This window comes from Schistocerca gregaria, chromosome 5, assembly GCF_023897955.1.
Source record: "Schistocerca gregaria isolate iqSchGreg1 chromosome 5, iqSchGreg1.2, whole genome shotgun sequence".
In the NCBI taxonomy this organism is placed as follows: domain Eukaryota; kingdom Metazoa; phylum Arthropoda; class Insecta; order Orthoptera; family Acrididae; genus Schistocerca; species Schistocerca gregaria.
Window position 1 is genome coordinate 353,220,988 of NC_064924.1, and position 15,759 is coordinate 353,236,746.

Sequence of the window (15,759 nt, forward strand, 5' to 3'; positions counted from 1 at the left end):
ATGTTATTTACCAGTGTGAACCAAGTCTTTGGGCTGTCCTTGGAGACTGCAGGAAACCAAGGTAAGTAGCCGACTTGTGTTTAAGTCACCAGTTCAGCATTGATAGTTGAACAGGTGGATGGCGAGGTGGGTCATTGGTCCAGTGAAAACTTGTCAATGTTCTGCACACCATCCTCGAAGGAAACACTTGAGAGAACCAATGGGTGGGTGTAGGTGGACATAACACAGGAAAAGGTACAGTAGTGACTCGTGCGCTAGATGATCCGTGGCCCAAGGTCTGTGCAGAGTCCATAAAAAAGGCACGCTAAAATCCTGATGTGGCAGGCATGGATTGATGAGAAGCCGGCAGGTGCAGGTGAAACATAGGTAATGTGTGTCGAATGACAGAGGTGTGAGGACACTGGTCTGGGAAGTGGTATGTCACCCGAGGACTTGGTGATGACCAGCAGAGGGTGGCATGGAAGGCTCGGCGCAGAAGGTGTGGAAGCATAAAACAACATAGTGCTAGGAATGGTTTCAGACAAAGTTGCAATTCTGTGCAGTGTGGAAGAAAAGGCAGTCCTGGCCAGCATATACCAAAATGGTGCAGAAGAAGCAGGCAGGCTGGTAGGCAAGCCAGTGATAGCAAATAAGTAAGCATCCCATGAACTGATCCTCTTGCATAACTGGCATAGAATTGGAATATGGGCATGTTGTATTGTCCTGGTGACGTAGTGTTACATTTGGCAGCATGACTTGAACTTGCTGCCATGGAGGCATGCACACAGATAGGTTATGGTGCTCCATTTATGAGTCCAGTAGCACAAGTAGATGAGCTGTGGCTGAAACTTGTACTGCAAGCAACAAATGCTAAACTTGTGATACATCAGGTGCACACAAATAGAAAGTAACTTAGCCTCTTTCAGAATCCATTGTCTATGACTATTACACGAATATAACTGTGTAGTGTGGTGAAGAAAATGTGACAACTGCATGAAATTATGGCCACCAATGTGGAACTACATATGAATGGTTAATAGTAACCACTATACATACAGTAGTGTACAACACTTTATTTTTTCACTTAGAACACACTATAACAAAATTCTACACTTGTTGTTAAGCCAAAGCCTCACAATACGGAAGGAGTCAAAGAGGTTCAATCTGAAGAGGCAACTATCATAAATCGATAGTCACCACAAATCTTTTTGACAGCCATATAAGTATTGTTATGAATTTCATTAAAGAAGCAGCCACTGAGAGAGCTGTTTATGATGTTGTGTAACTTGTTTACTAATTTTACACAAATGTGTCAGCTTTAAATTGTGAAAATACACAGTTCATTTGATTTTGTATGATCAACAACATCTTAGGTCCAATTAATGTTCTATAACAACAAGAAACAAATTTGTAAATTTGAAGATTTTTTTTGTTTGCATATTGATACAGAGTTAAAGTAAACAAACAAGGTATTTTGACTTAGCAGTAATTGCAAACATTAGACAAGACACTTAATGTTATTATTTGGCCAAAGCCTTCATCTGCTAAAGAAAGAGGAACGCACTCATATTCAGTCATATTAGCTTGTTTGTTTGTGTGTGTGTGTGTGTGTGTGTGTGTGTGTGTGTGTGTGTGTGTGTGTGCGTGCGTGTGCGTGTGTTTCCTTTTCTTTTTCTGACAAAGGCTTTGGCTGAAAGCTAATGTGTGAGATATGTAAGTGTCTTTCAATTGTCCCTGCCTGCAACTTAATGTGTCATCTTTACAATAAGTGGTAAACGTAGCAACCCATCTTTTTCCTTACAATGTTTTATATGTTTTTGTTCATTAATGTTGATGGGCAATTATTTGACCTCACTCCACCCTTAGGCAAAGTAAAGTATTCATAGTACCAGGAGCACAATTTCTACCTTAAGTGCATATGTTTAAGCAGATAGGAATATTAATGACAGCATCACAATACATTTATTCACTGATGAAATTTATTGTCAACAGTCTATTTAAGTAACAGACATAGTCAAAAGTAACATACTAGAAGGATATAGATGGGACTAAAATACATAGATACAAATGGGTTTGATAGTCTACTGATGATAATAAAATATCTAACAGATAGTAACAAAATTTTCAAATGCAAATTAAATTGTTGTTGTTGTTGTTGTTGTTGTTGTGGTCTTCAGTCCTGAGACTGGTTTGATGCAGCTCTCCACACTGCTCTACCCTGTGCAAGCTTCTTCATCTCCCAGTACCTACTGCAACATACATCCTTCTGAATCTGTTCAGTGTATTCATCTCTTGGTCTCCCTCTATGATTTTTAGCCTCCACGCTGACCTCCAATTCTAAATGTGTGATCCCTTGATGCCTCAGAACATGTCCTACCAACCGATCCCTTCTTCTAGTCAAGTTGTGCCACAAACTCCTCTTCTCCCAAATCCTATTCGGTACCTCCTCGTTAGTTATATGATCTACCCATTTAATCTTCAGCAGTCTTCTGTAGCACTACATTTTGAAAGCTTCTATTCTCTTCTTGTCCAAACCAGTTATCGTCCATGTTTCACTTCCATACGTGGCTACACTCCATACATATACTTTCAGAAACGACTTCCTGCCATTTAAATGTATACCCGATGTTAATAAATTTCTCTTCTTCAGAAATGCGTTCCTTTCCATTGCCAGTCTACATTTTATATCCTCTCTACTTCGACCATCATCAGTTATTTTGCTCCCCAAATAGCAAAACTCTTTTACTACTTTAAGTGTCTCATTTCCTAATCTAATTCCCACAGCATCACACAACTTAATTCGACTACATTCCATTATCCTCGTTTTGCTTTTGTTGATGTACATCTTATATCCTCCTTTTAAGGCACTGTCCATTCCGTTCAACTGCTCTTCCAAGTCCTTTGCTGTCTCTGACAGAATTACAATGTCATCGGCGAACCTTAAACTTTTTATTTCTTCTCCATGAATTTTAATACCTTCTGTGACTTTTTCTTTTGTTTTCTTTACTGCTTGCTCAATATACAGATTGAATAACATCGGGGAGAGGCTACAACCCTGTCTCACTCCCTTCCCAACCACTGCTTCCCTTTCATACCCCTCGACTCTCATAACAGCCATCTGGTTTCCGTACAAATTGTAAATAGCCTTTCGCTTCCTCTATTTTACTCCTGCTATGTTCAGAATTTGAAAGAGAGAATTCCAGTCAACATTGTCAAAAGCTTTCTCTAAGTCTACAAATGGTAGAAACGTAGGTTTTCCTTTTCTTAGTCTAGCTTCAAAAATAAGTCGTAGGGTCAGTGTTGCCTCATGTGTCTCGATATTTATACGTAATCCAAACTGATCTTCCCCAAGGTCATCTTCTACCAGTTTTTCCATTCGTCTGTAAAGAATTCGCGTTAGTATTTTGCAGCCGTGACTTATTAAACTGATAGTTCGGTAATTTTCACATCTGTCAACGCCTGCTTTCTTTGGGATTGGAATTATTATATTATTCTTGAAGTCTGAAGGTATTTCGCCTGTGTCATACATTTTGCTCACCAATTGGTAGAGTTTTGTCAGGACTGGCTCTCCCAAGGCTGTCAGTAGCTCTAATGGAATATTGTATACTCCCGGGGCCTTGTTTTGACTTAGGTCTTTCAGTGCTCTGTCAAACTCTTCGCGGAGTATCATATCTCCCATTTCATTTCCATCTACATCCTCTTCCATTTCCATAATATTGTCCTCAAGTATATCGCCTTTGTATAAACCCTCTATATACTCCTTCCATCTTTCTGCTTTCCCTTCTTTGCTTAGAACTGGGTTACCATCTGAGCTCTTGATATTCATAGAAGTGGCTCTCTTTTCTCCAAAGGTCTCTCTAATTTTCCTGTAGGCTGTATCTATCTTACCCTAGTGAGATAAGCCTCTACATCCTTACATTTGTCCTCTAGCCATGCCTGCTTAGCCATTTTGCACTTCCTGTTGATCTCATTTTTGAGAAGTTTGTATTCCTTTTTGCCTGCTTCATTTACTGCATTTTTATATTTTCTCCTTTCGTCAATTAAATTCAGTATTTCTTCTGTCACCCAAGGATTTCTATTAGCCCTCATCCTTTTACCTACTTGATCCTCTGCTGCCTTCACTACTTCATCCCTCAAAGCTACCCATTCTTCTTCTACTGTATTTCTTTCCCCCATTCTTGTCAATTGTTCCCTTATGCTCTCCCTAAAACTCTGTACAACCTCTGGTTTAGTCAGTTTATCTAGGTTCCATCTCCTTAAATTCCCAACCTTTTGCAGTTTCTTCAGTTTTAATCTACAGGTCATAACCAATAGATTATGGTCAGAGTCCACATCTGCCCCTGGAAATGTCCTACAATTTAAAACCTGGTTCCTAAATATCTGTCTTACCATTATGTAATCTTTCTGATACCTTTTAGTATCCCCAGGGTTCTTCCATGTATACAACCTTCTTTGATGATTCTTAAACAAAGTGTTAGCTATGATTAAGCTATGCTCTGCGCAAAATTCTACCGGGCGGCTGCTTCTTTCATTTCTTACCCCCAATCCATATTCACCTACTACGTTTCCTTCTCTCCCTTTTCCTACTACTGAATTCCAGTCACCCATGACTATTAAATTTCGTCTCCCTTCACTATCTGAATAATTTCTTTTATTTCATCATACATTTCTTCAATTTCTTTGTCATCTGCATTGGACCGTGTCCTATTCTATTTATTACTCCATCTAATTGTGATCTTCCCCTCCTCTGTGAATCATTCCCTGTTAACTTTCTGGATAAAACCTGTCTGTCAGTCAACACCTTCTCTACATACTGAATAGCAACCTATCCATATCCTGTAGTTGTTATTCGATCCTAGAATTTCCATTGTTTGTTAGATAAGATACTGAACAGAAACAAGTACTTAAATAGCCATAAATCACCTTTATGTAAACATATATTTCTAAGAAATGATGGAATTTTTCTAGTACAAACAGTGCCTATTATTCTGGTTGTGTCAACTACATTTGAATTCTAGAGAATAATGAATTTTAAGATGTAATTGTTGAAAAAAGTTGTTTTCATCATTCTTAGAATATTGTATTTTTTTCATTTGCAGGAATATTCTCCCCAGTTTGCTGAGCTTGATGAACAGCGTCTTGAATTCATGAACACAGAAATGCTATTCGATTTGCCTCCAGCTGACTACTCAGCCTTCGTTGAAGCAAAGACAGAAATGGAGGGACTGGAGATGATATATGATTTATACAGATCACAGAAGGTAAGATATTATATCACAGATATAATAAAAGATGGTACAAAAATGCAACATTAGATCATCTTCTGCTGAAATAAGACCATTTAATAATTGCTGGCAGATAAACAAACATAAAAACAGAAACTGATCTTTCAAGTAGTTCAGTTATTAGGAGTAAGAAACAGACAGCAAGTAGAAAAAAGTAAAGGATGCTAACTGAAAGCAAAGGTATTCTAAATCTTCATCAGGACAGAAACAAACTGTGTAACAGGAATGAGGGGGAATATTGACTTTTAAAGCTGACATTTGAATTAAAATGAACTGTGAGACACTACAAGCAGTTAATTGACAAAGTTATTAATTAAATTTGAAAAGAGTCATATCAAGAAAATGAAAGCATGTGTCAATTATGGAAACTAAAACTGCAAGAGATCACAAGATGCAGCTGAATTTTTTATTTATTTATTGTGATGCATTTTTCATAGATGAATTATTGTGGTATAGCACATGTACATGGAACAAGTCAAAACATTCAATTCATTGTTATGTTGTGTTAAAATCATAAACAATACAGAGTTGAAACACAACTTTCAGATATTACTTGAACATACAGTTTGATTTGTGAGTAGTAAGGCCATTTCCATGAATTACAGAACACAAAAATATGATTTTTAATGTGTAATTAAAGCAGCTAGGGGCATTAAAATGGGACACACAAAGGTATGTGAAATAGTCATATCTGTCTGTGTTGAAGAGTTCATCTTGAGAACAAAAACTTTTTTTGAAACCAAAATCCTTTAGGCTGTTTTAAATAATCTGTTATTACTTCATTATGGACTTGAGATTACTTCAAAATCAGTTGAAAATTTTTGTGCTACTGTATTTTATACTTTTTTTGCACTAGAGACACAATCTTTAGGTCACACTGTAATGCTACAATTTCTTCTTATATTATGATGGTAGTATGACACTTTTGTTTCATATCAAGAAGGATTGTGCAGTATGAATGTCATGTTCAAGAGGAGATTGTGAGGTAGTGGTTAATATCCCAACTGGCTTCAAAAGAGTACTAGATGAGGTTTTTGGAAGCACTTCACACACAACTCAGCCAACTTTTTTCTGAATGGTAAAGATTTTCTTTCGACAGCAATGAATTGCCCCAGGAGAGGATTACACAACACATTAGGGAATTGAAGTAGCCAAAATAAACGGATTTTGAGACATTTATGTCTCTGAGTTTTTAGATTATACTGATGGTAAATGTTGCTGAGCTAAATCTTTACAATGTTTTGAGGATGTGGTGTTCCTCATTAAGACTGTTATCTACAGTGCATCCAAAAAGTCTCTCTGAAGTGGTGACCTGCCTATCTCACTTTGCGGGGTGGGTAAGGCTGGCAGCACACTCATGTTGTTGTATGAGCTAGAGGCTGGGATTCACTGCTAGTGACTGCAGTAATGTTGGGAGATGGAATTCAAGGTTATTACAATTAAAACAATGAAATAACTTAATCATATTAATTACAATTAAATCTAATGTACTCACCAATAGGTGCTTTAAATGTTTTCCTCTTTGTTGAAGGCATAGTTGAACACATTTACAAAACAAGTATTTCTGTGCTTGCTGCCGAGGATGACCACATAAACAAACTTAACATTTACATTTATTTACAGATATCTTTACCAATTTGCACATGTAATCAAATGTAGATAATCTATTACCACTGTCTTTGATTCATCGATTGGCTTTCTATTATTTTGAAACATAAATGTTTTACCCTTATCCCAAAGGAAATAGTCAGGCAGAGGCATATCCAGTGACTGCGGAGGCCAGAAACATCTTGTAATTATTCTTTCTCCAGAGATGTCATCTAGAAGTCATAGGGACTGGTGTCCCATATGAGTGCGAGCAGTAGTGTTGTCTTGTTGGAAAAATGAATGATTGATCTCATTTTCATTCAGCAGGGGAATAAATTGAAAAAATGTCTGGGAAGAATAGACACCAAAGTAACAGTAGCATCGACAAAGATCAGCCCTATAATTCTTGCTTGCATTATGGCAAACCACACCTCAATATTCTCTGCATGCAATGGTATTTATATTAAGGCATGTGAATTTTCTGGTGTCAAAATGTGTGAGTTTTGGAAATTAATGTAGCCAGATAGATGAAACCAAGCCTTGTGAGTGAAAAAGGTTCAATCTAAAACACCAACTCCATGTTGGTTAACAAATCCCTGGAACTGTACGGAATGCACTATTTATTTCACATGGTCCATACAACGTAATTGTCGCACAGCAGTAATTTTATATGGATACATCCCCAGTTCTTTGATTACAGCCTTACATGCTGTCATGCAAGAGACTTTAGACACTCATGATAATCTCCTCATTAATGTTGTTGGGCTCGCCTACACAGTGTCCGAAATATCAAGCTTCTGTTCTGTTAAAATTGTGGTCCTAACAGTTGGTGATACATCATGAAGGGAAACTATGTCTGGAGTTGAATCAAATCATCTACACTGTCACAATGTGGATCTTGAAGCAGGAAAATGCAATTTAAATTGCCACTTCACATGCACCGTCTAGTTTCTTCCTGCGCATTATAACTCTTCCATTATAAATGCTTTATAAATGCCCTCTCTGCAGTAGTAACCATTCTTACTGCATCCAGCTTACCCAGCTAACATCTGCAATACACACAAAACACCACTGTTTACAACCTACCACAGAATATGTGCAGATGAGACTTGAGTGTGCTGCCAACCTTACACACCTTGCAAGGCAAGGCACGTGAGGCTCACAGCTGCTGACAGACTTTGTAGACACATGGTATATGCACACCTAAGAATTTTGAATAGTATACCTTCTATATCCACTGCATCTCATCCACAATAACAATATTCTGTGGGCTTTTGTGATTGGAATGTAGAATACAGTTAGTTTCGCTGAGGTTTAGTGCTAGACTTCTAGACTTTACTGTGAACCATTTCATAGCATCTACTAGTAATTAGTTGACATTAAACTCTTATGTCAGTGCATGTTTTGTTGTCTATCACAGTGCTTGTGTCATCTGCAAACACTGTGAAGTGGCGTAAAGTTAACTGAAGGTAAGCAGGAAGAGTGTCAGAAAGTCATCACAGACCAAGGAAGCAGAGAAAAAGGCAGAAATCGTTATAAAAGTGACATAATGAATGAAGAAGGAAACAAACTGAAAGGAAAAACTGGAGAAGATTGTGTGAGAGAGTTGCAAAGGTGAACTGGAGAAGAAACTATGTGATTTAAGACAACATGAATGGTAAAAACCAACTCTGAATAGACAGTTCATATCTCTGGTGTGAGGAAACAGAGATTTTGAGGAAGGCAGCTGGCAATAAATTGTGAAGAAAGAGGTTTCAAGGTACTCAAAATAGTGAAATGAGTACACTAATTTCTACTGTCACTATTTACTTATTTCCAGCCATTCTCTGAAATATACAGAATTTAGTACTTTGTAGAGGTATCAAATCATTTGGATAGTAATTGTTTAGTGAATTAATTCACACATTATGTTCCATGTGTCCTTTCTTGAAGGAGAAGCTTCAAAAGAAGAGGAATGCAGATTATTCAACAGTTTTTCTTTACAGTCACTTTTACAGTTGAAGTAACAGAAAAATGTTAATGTCATTAATGGCATATGTGGAATCGCATCTGAACAACAGAAAACAAAGTAACACATAAACAAATAACAGCACAGGAATAAAAGTAAATTCGTAGTGTGGAAACATTACAATATGAAGTTCCACAAGGTTCACTACTTGTCATACTACTATTCGTGATCTACATAAATGAAATACTAGGGCATTGAAGGGCATTTCAAAAACTGTTATGTTTGCAGATATACAAGTATGCTGCAAAGGGCCCAAACAAATCCATACTAGATGCCACCAGGGGAATAAAGGAACAGGTTTACCACAGGCTCACAGCGAACATGTTATCTTTTAATCTTACAAAAGCTAATATTATACAATTGCAAATAAATGAAGACGGCTTACAGGTACCAGAAACACAGGTTGGTGGGTAAAAGCTAAGTAAAACTCCACATGTAAAATGGACATCAAATTGAGCTGCCACAAATATGTGAAAAAGGTAGCTGGGAAGCTCAGTTCTACTGGCCATCCACTTCAAAAAGTCTCTCATTGTGGTGACTTACAGATAGAATTGCGGAAGCATCATATTAAATGTTGAAATTCTTAAAACGTACATGCATATAAATTTACTAACACTATTTTTGGTTAAGAATAAGGCAAAATTTAGGATTAACCTTAAAATTCATAATCACTTTTTAAAAAAAGGATGTCCGAATGGTACCAACTGGCCACCATGTCATCCTCAGCCCACAGACATCACTGGATACAGATATGGAGGGGCATGTGGTCAGCACACCTCTCTTAAAGCTGAATGTCAGTTTATGAGACCACAAAATCACATTACTAGAAGTAAATTATTTTCTCTATAGAACATGAATCCTTGAATAGGAGTCAGACAGACATTTTGGTGCAAAGCTTCTAAAATGCTGCTAGCAGACAGTAGCAAGGAGATAACTTTATTGGTATTTTGACTGTTGATATTTTGTTCTGTGTAAAGTTATATAAATGCTACATTTGAAGTAGTAGATAAAAATAACAGTTGAGTATTGTAAATGCTATTTTTCTTTTCAAGGTAACTGCTTCTCTCCAGATATACAGTTCTTATAATAATTAATGCTGATAACAATTTAACTATTCTACAGCCCTCTCTTATTTATTTTGGAATTTTTGGAACACAGTGTGCAGGGCCAGTTTCAGAACATTTGCCACACAAGCAACCTATCGTTTGGTGCCCTCCTCCCCCCTTTTTTCCTCATAGACTTTCACCCCTGTCAGTTCTTGTTACTGATTACTATGTGGACGATGTACAAATCTTGTGCTTGGACACCCCTGGCACACCTCTCACCTTGGTGCCTCAAGTTGTTGCTACTAATTGTGGTTCATCATGTGTAGAAAATTCACATTTATGGGCTTTCGACGTCACTATCAGCTTGGCACCCCAACTGGTGGGTTAGGTCACGTGTGCCTTAAATGGGAACTGACAGTGTGAGTATGAATGGATGGATGGATGGATTGGATGAATGAATGGATGGACGAACAAACTAACTTAACTAACTAACTAACTATCTATCACAATGAGAAAAGTGCAAAGTAGGCAATACTGTGAGCTCAAGTTTACATCAACTCAGAGTAGTTTTGGAGATATACTAGCAACCAAGTACAAGTGTAAATGTAATCAGAGGTTACTTCTAAACACTTCTACATGTGTGACTACGAAGGCTTTCCCGGTGTAATAATTGATGATATTCTTCTCGGGTATGCAGCCGGATCATAACATCTTCATGATACAATATTTCCGCGGTCCAACTGGCCGCCATCTTCAGGTGAGAGTGCTGGTGCACGATCTCGCCGGAACTGACTTCCCAGCGCAAGCGGCGGCCCCTATATAGGCCGCAGAAGACCTACAACGTGTGCGCGAGAAGGTGCCATAACCGCCCTCTAGCGCAGTAGACATACCCCGCCGCCAGTGATGGAAAGAGGCGAAATCGAGATATCGCTGTCAAAATTTTTTCGTATAATATTACAAATGTGAATTGTGACTTCATCCTAACTTCACCCCTATTAATAATTGAAAATGCCTTTACTGAGTTAATGTATTGTCATGTATGTCTACAGACTTAAAGCTCCTGAAGTAAGATGTCCAGCTATAAGTTTTAAACGATATTCTTACATTTGGCTTCTATGGGTTATATAATTTTTTGACTGTAATGCATTTCCTCAGAGTTTTATGTCACACGACAGTACTGAGCAAAAATGGTGCAGATTACACTAGTAATGGAGTCTGATGTCAACACAATGAGAAAAGTGCAAAGTAGGCAATACTGTGAGCTCTATGCTTAAGTTATGGATGTGCTGGTGCCACCTCATACTGCTACCTTTCTGGGTGCTTAAGAACTAGACACACAAAGTTTTATATATTGTATGCCCGTAGATGTCTTCTTGTCGTCATGTTTAATACACTTCATTTCTATAGAGCTGTACAGTATGAGTTTTTCAAAAACTAAAGATTCAGCTGTTCATTATGAACTTGTTGTAAGCCTATTCCATTGTTTGTTTGCCTATGCTTGGCATGGTTATGTTTATCCCCTGTTTTACTTGTAGTCAACTTATACAATCAGCAGTGTTTGCAGCAATCAGGCTTCGAGACTTGCTTTCATTGTCTACTTGTGTGCAGGGGTAAGGAGTATGCCTGTTCTGCCTTCATAAAATGTATTTCTTTCATTTCCATGGTTGATCTATGCCTTTTCTTCATTTTGGGATGTAGTTCAAGGATGTTTGTAGGTGGTCTTTCGTATCTCATTTTATTCACATGTTGTCCCCCCTCCCCTGCCCCGCCCCCCCCTCCACACCCACACACCCATATTCATTTATTTCTTTATTAATAGTACACATTCAAATCTTTTCAAACACCACCATCTTTTTTAAACTCTTCATTAAATCTTATGCACTCTTTCTTTCTCTTCAAGAATGTCATTTCTGCTACCTGCATTTTGCTGCCATTGTTCTTTTTATTTATCCAACTCTCACTTCTATACAATAGTAATAGTATAGGCATATTTTCATAAATTTTAATTTTGTATCTTTTTGGGTTTTGTATTTAAGTGTTCTGTTTTCACACACTTGTTGAATTTTGTGAGCACTTTTTGTCCTACTTCATGTAGATAGAACACAGTTTATAATCACTCACACTGGTGATAACACAGGACCAGTAGAACAAACAGGCAGTTCCTGAGGATGATGACAGTGGAGTTCATGAAGTCAATGGCTTCAATGTATCATGCTTCTGCAAACAGTCCACTTGTGTGTATTTTACGGTCGCCATAGATTATAAACTTTAGGTTTTTGCACTTGGAAGTAGTTGAAGTAGTACAGTGTCCCAGATATCTTGGCTTCAGACTCCTTTTCTTCTGCTCAACCTGAGCAGTTACTTCAGAAACCAGCTATTGCTAATGATTTTAGACTCTTCTTATTTATAATACATGTATTCACTTTATGATAAAACAAGTACATTGCATTTGTACACTCAAACAATGGAAAACCTAGGACGGAATGTAACAATATTGTGAAAAAGAAAGTTGCTACTCACCATATATCAGAGGTGCAAAGTTCCTCATAGGCACAACAAAAAGACTGTCACAAATAAAGCTTTCAGCCTGTGAGGCCTTTGTCAAAATTAGATGACAAAGGGGGTGGGAAGGATAGTAGACAGGACATTCCCCATTTCAGGGCGTGACGAGAGGTAGTCAAAACCCTGGTTGTTGTTTTTGTCTTCAGTCCTGAGACTGGTTTGATGCAGCTCTCCATGCTACTCTATCCTGTGCAAGCTGCTTCATCTCCCAGTACCTACTGCAACCTACATTCTTCTGAATCTGCTTAGTGTACTCATCTCTCGGTCTCCCTCTACGATTTTTACCCTCCACGCTGCCCTCCAATGCTAAATTTGTGATCCCTTGATGCCTCAAAACATGTCCTTCCAACCGATCCCTTCTTCTAGTCAAGTTGTGCCACAAACTTCTCTTCTCCCCAATCCTATTCAATACCTCCTCATTAGTTACGTGATCTATCCACCTTATCTTCAGTATTCTTCTGTAGCACCACATTTCGAAAGCTTCTCTTCTCTTCTTGTCCAAACTAGTTATCGTCCATGTTTCACTTCCATACATGGCTACACTCCAAACAAATACTTTCAGAAACGACTTCCTGATACATAAATCTATATTCGATGTTAACAAATTTCTCTTCTTCAGAAACGCTTTCCTTGCCATTGCCAGTCTACATTTTATATCCTCTCTACTTCGACCATCATCAGTATTTTACTTCCTAAATAGCAAAACTCCTTTACTACTTTAAGTGTCTCATTTCCTAATCTAATTCCCTCAGCATCACCCGATTTAATTTGACTACATTCCATTATCCTCGTTTTGCTTTTGTTGATGTTCATCTTATATCCTCCTTTCAAGACACTGTCCATTCCGTTCAACTGCTCTTCCAAGTCCTTTGCTGTCTCTGACAGAATTACAATGTCATCGGCGAACCTCAAAGTTTTTACTTCGTCTCCATGAATTTTAATACCTACTCCAAATTTTTCTTTTGTTTCCTTTACTGCTTGCTCAATATACAGATTGAATAACATCGGGGAGAGGCTACAACCCTGTCTCACTCCTTTCCCAACCACTGCTTCCCTTTCATGCCCCTCGACTCTTATGACTGCCATCTGGTTTCTGTACAAATTATAAATAGCCTTTCGCTCCCTGTATTTTACCCCTGCCACCTTTAGAATTTGAAAAAGAGTATTCCAGTCAACATTGTCAAAAGCTTTCTCTAAGTCTACAAATGCTAGAAACGTAGGTTTGCCTTTTCTTAATCTTTCTTCTAAGATAAGTCGTAAGGTCAGTATTGCCTCACATGTTCCAACATTTCGACGGAATCCAAACTGATCCTCCCAGAGGTCTGCATCTACCAGTTTTTCCATTCGTCTGTAAAGAATTCGCGTTAGTATTTTGCAGCCGTGGCTTATTAAACTGATAGTTCGGTAATTTTCACATCTGTCAGCACATGCTTTCTTTGGGATTGGAATTATTATATTCTTCTTGAAGTCTGAGGGTATTTCGCCTGTCTTATACATCTTGCTCACCAGCTGGTAGAGTTTTGTCAGGACTGGTTGTCCCAAGGCCGTCAGTATTTCTAATGGAATGTTGTCTACTCCGGGGGCCTTGTTTCGACTAGGGTCTTTCAGTGCTCTGTCAAACTCTTCACGCAGTATCGTATCTCCCATTTCGTCTTCATCTACATCCTCTTCCATTTCCATAATATTGTCCTCAAGTACATCGCCCTTGTATAAACCTTCTATATACTCCTTCCACCTTTCTGCCTTCCCTTCTTTGCTTAGAACTGGGCTGCCATCTGAGCTCTTGATATTCATACACGTGGTTCTCTTCTTTCCAAAGGTCTCTTGAATTTTCCTGTAGGCAGTATCTATCTTACCCCTAGTGAGATAAGCTTCTACATCCTTACATTTGTCCTCTAGCCATCCCTGTTTAGCCATTTTGCACTTCCTGTCGATCTCATTTTTGAGACGTTTGTATTCCTTTTTGCCTGCTTCATTTACTGCATTTTTATATTTTCTCCTTTCATCAATTAAATTCAATATTTCTTCTGTTACCCAAGGATTTCTAGCAGCCCTCGTCTTTGTACCTACTTTATCCTCTGCTGCCTTCACTACTACATCCCTCAGAGCTACCCATTCTTCTTCTACTGTATTTCTTTCCCCTATTCCTGTCAATTGTTCCCTTATGCTCTCTCTGAAACTCTGTACAACCTCTGGTTCTTTCAGTTTATCCAGGTCCCATCTCCTTAATTTCCCACATTTTTGAAGTTTCTTCAGTTTTAATCTACAGGTCATAACCAATAGATTGTGGTCAGAGTCCACATCTGCCCCTGGAAATGTCTTACAACTTAAAACCTGGTTCCTAAATCTCTGTCTTACCATTATATAATCTATCTGATACCTTTTAGTATCTCCAGGGTTCTTCCACGTATACAACCTTCTTTCATGATTCTTAAACCAAGTGTTAGCTATGATTAAGTTGTGCTCTGTGCAAAATTCTACTAGGCGGCTTCCTCTTTCATTTCTTAGCCCCAATCCATATTCACCTACTATGTTTCCTTCTCTCCCTTTTCCTACACTCGAATTCCAAAAACCCTGGTGGAGCCTAACCACTCATCATTGTTGCATCTGCAGTGATGAGCAGTCCCTCTTGAAATATAATGAGAGTCTTATTGAATTCTTCAAAAACCGTAGTTATTCTCCCAACCTTGTATAAAAACAAATCTCCCACCACCACACAAAGTCCCACCTCTGACCACAGAGCAGCATTCTCCTCATAACTCAGGAGCACTCAGGACTGGAGAAACTGAATTATATAAAACCCTGGTGGAGAATATAATTCAGTTTCTCCAGTCCTGAGTGCTCCTGAGTTATGAGGAGAATGCTGCTCTGTGGTCAGAGGTGGGACTTTGTGTGGTGGTGGGAGATGGGAAAGATAAGGCATGGGAGATTTGTTTTTATACAAGGTTGGGAGAATAACTACGGTTTTTGAAGAATTCAATAAGACTCTCATTATATTTCGAGAGGGACTGCTCATCACTGCAGATGCAACAATGATGAGTGGTTAGGCTGTATAGAAGTGACTTCTTGATAGGGAGTGGGTGCCAGCTGTCAAAGTGGAGGTATTACTGGTGGTTAGTAGGCTTGATATGCATAGAGATACTGCTGTAGCCACCTTTGAGGTGGAGGTCAACATCTAGGAGGGTGGCTTGTTAGGTTGGGTAAGACCAGGTGAAGCAAATGGGGAAAAGTTGCAGAGATGTTATCAATGAATGTGAACCAGGTGAGGGGTTTGGGATTCTGGGTGTTTAGG

General features: G+C 38.4%; 1 protein-coding gene across 1 annotated transcript in view; it reads left to right on the top strand.

The window, feature by feature from the left end:
• LOC126273341 (dynein axonemal heavy chain 10) overlaps positions 1–15,759 on the top strand; it is a 1,458,287-nt gene that overhangs the window by 609,413 nt on the left and 833,115 nt on the right. Inside the window, exon 101 of the mRNA XM_049976887.1 lies at positions 5,079–5,240. Within this exon, the coding sequence (XP_049832844.1) occupies positions 5,079–5,240 (162 nt within the window). The remainder of the gene's footprint in view (positions 1–5,078; positions 5,241–15,759) is intronic.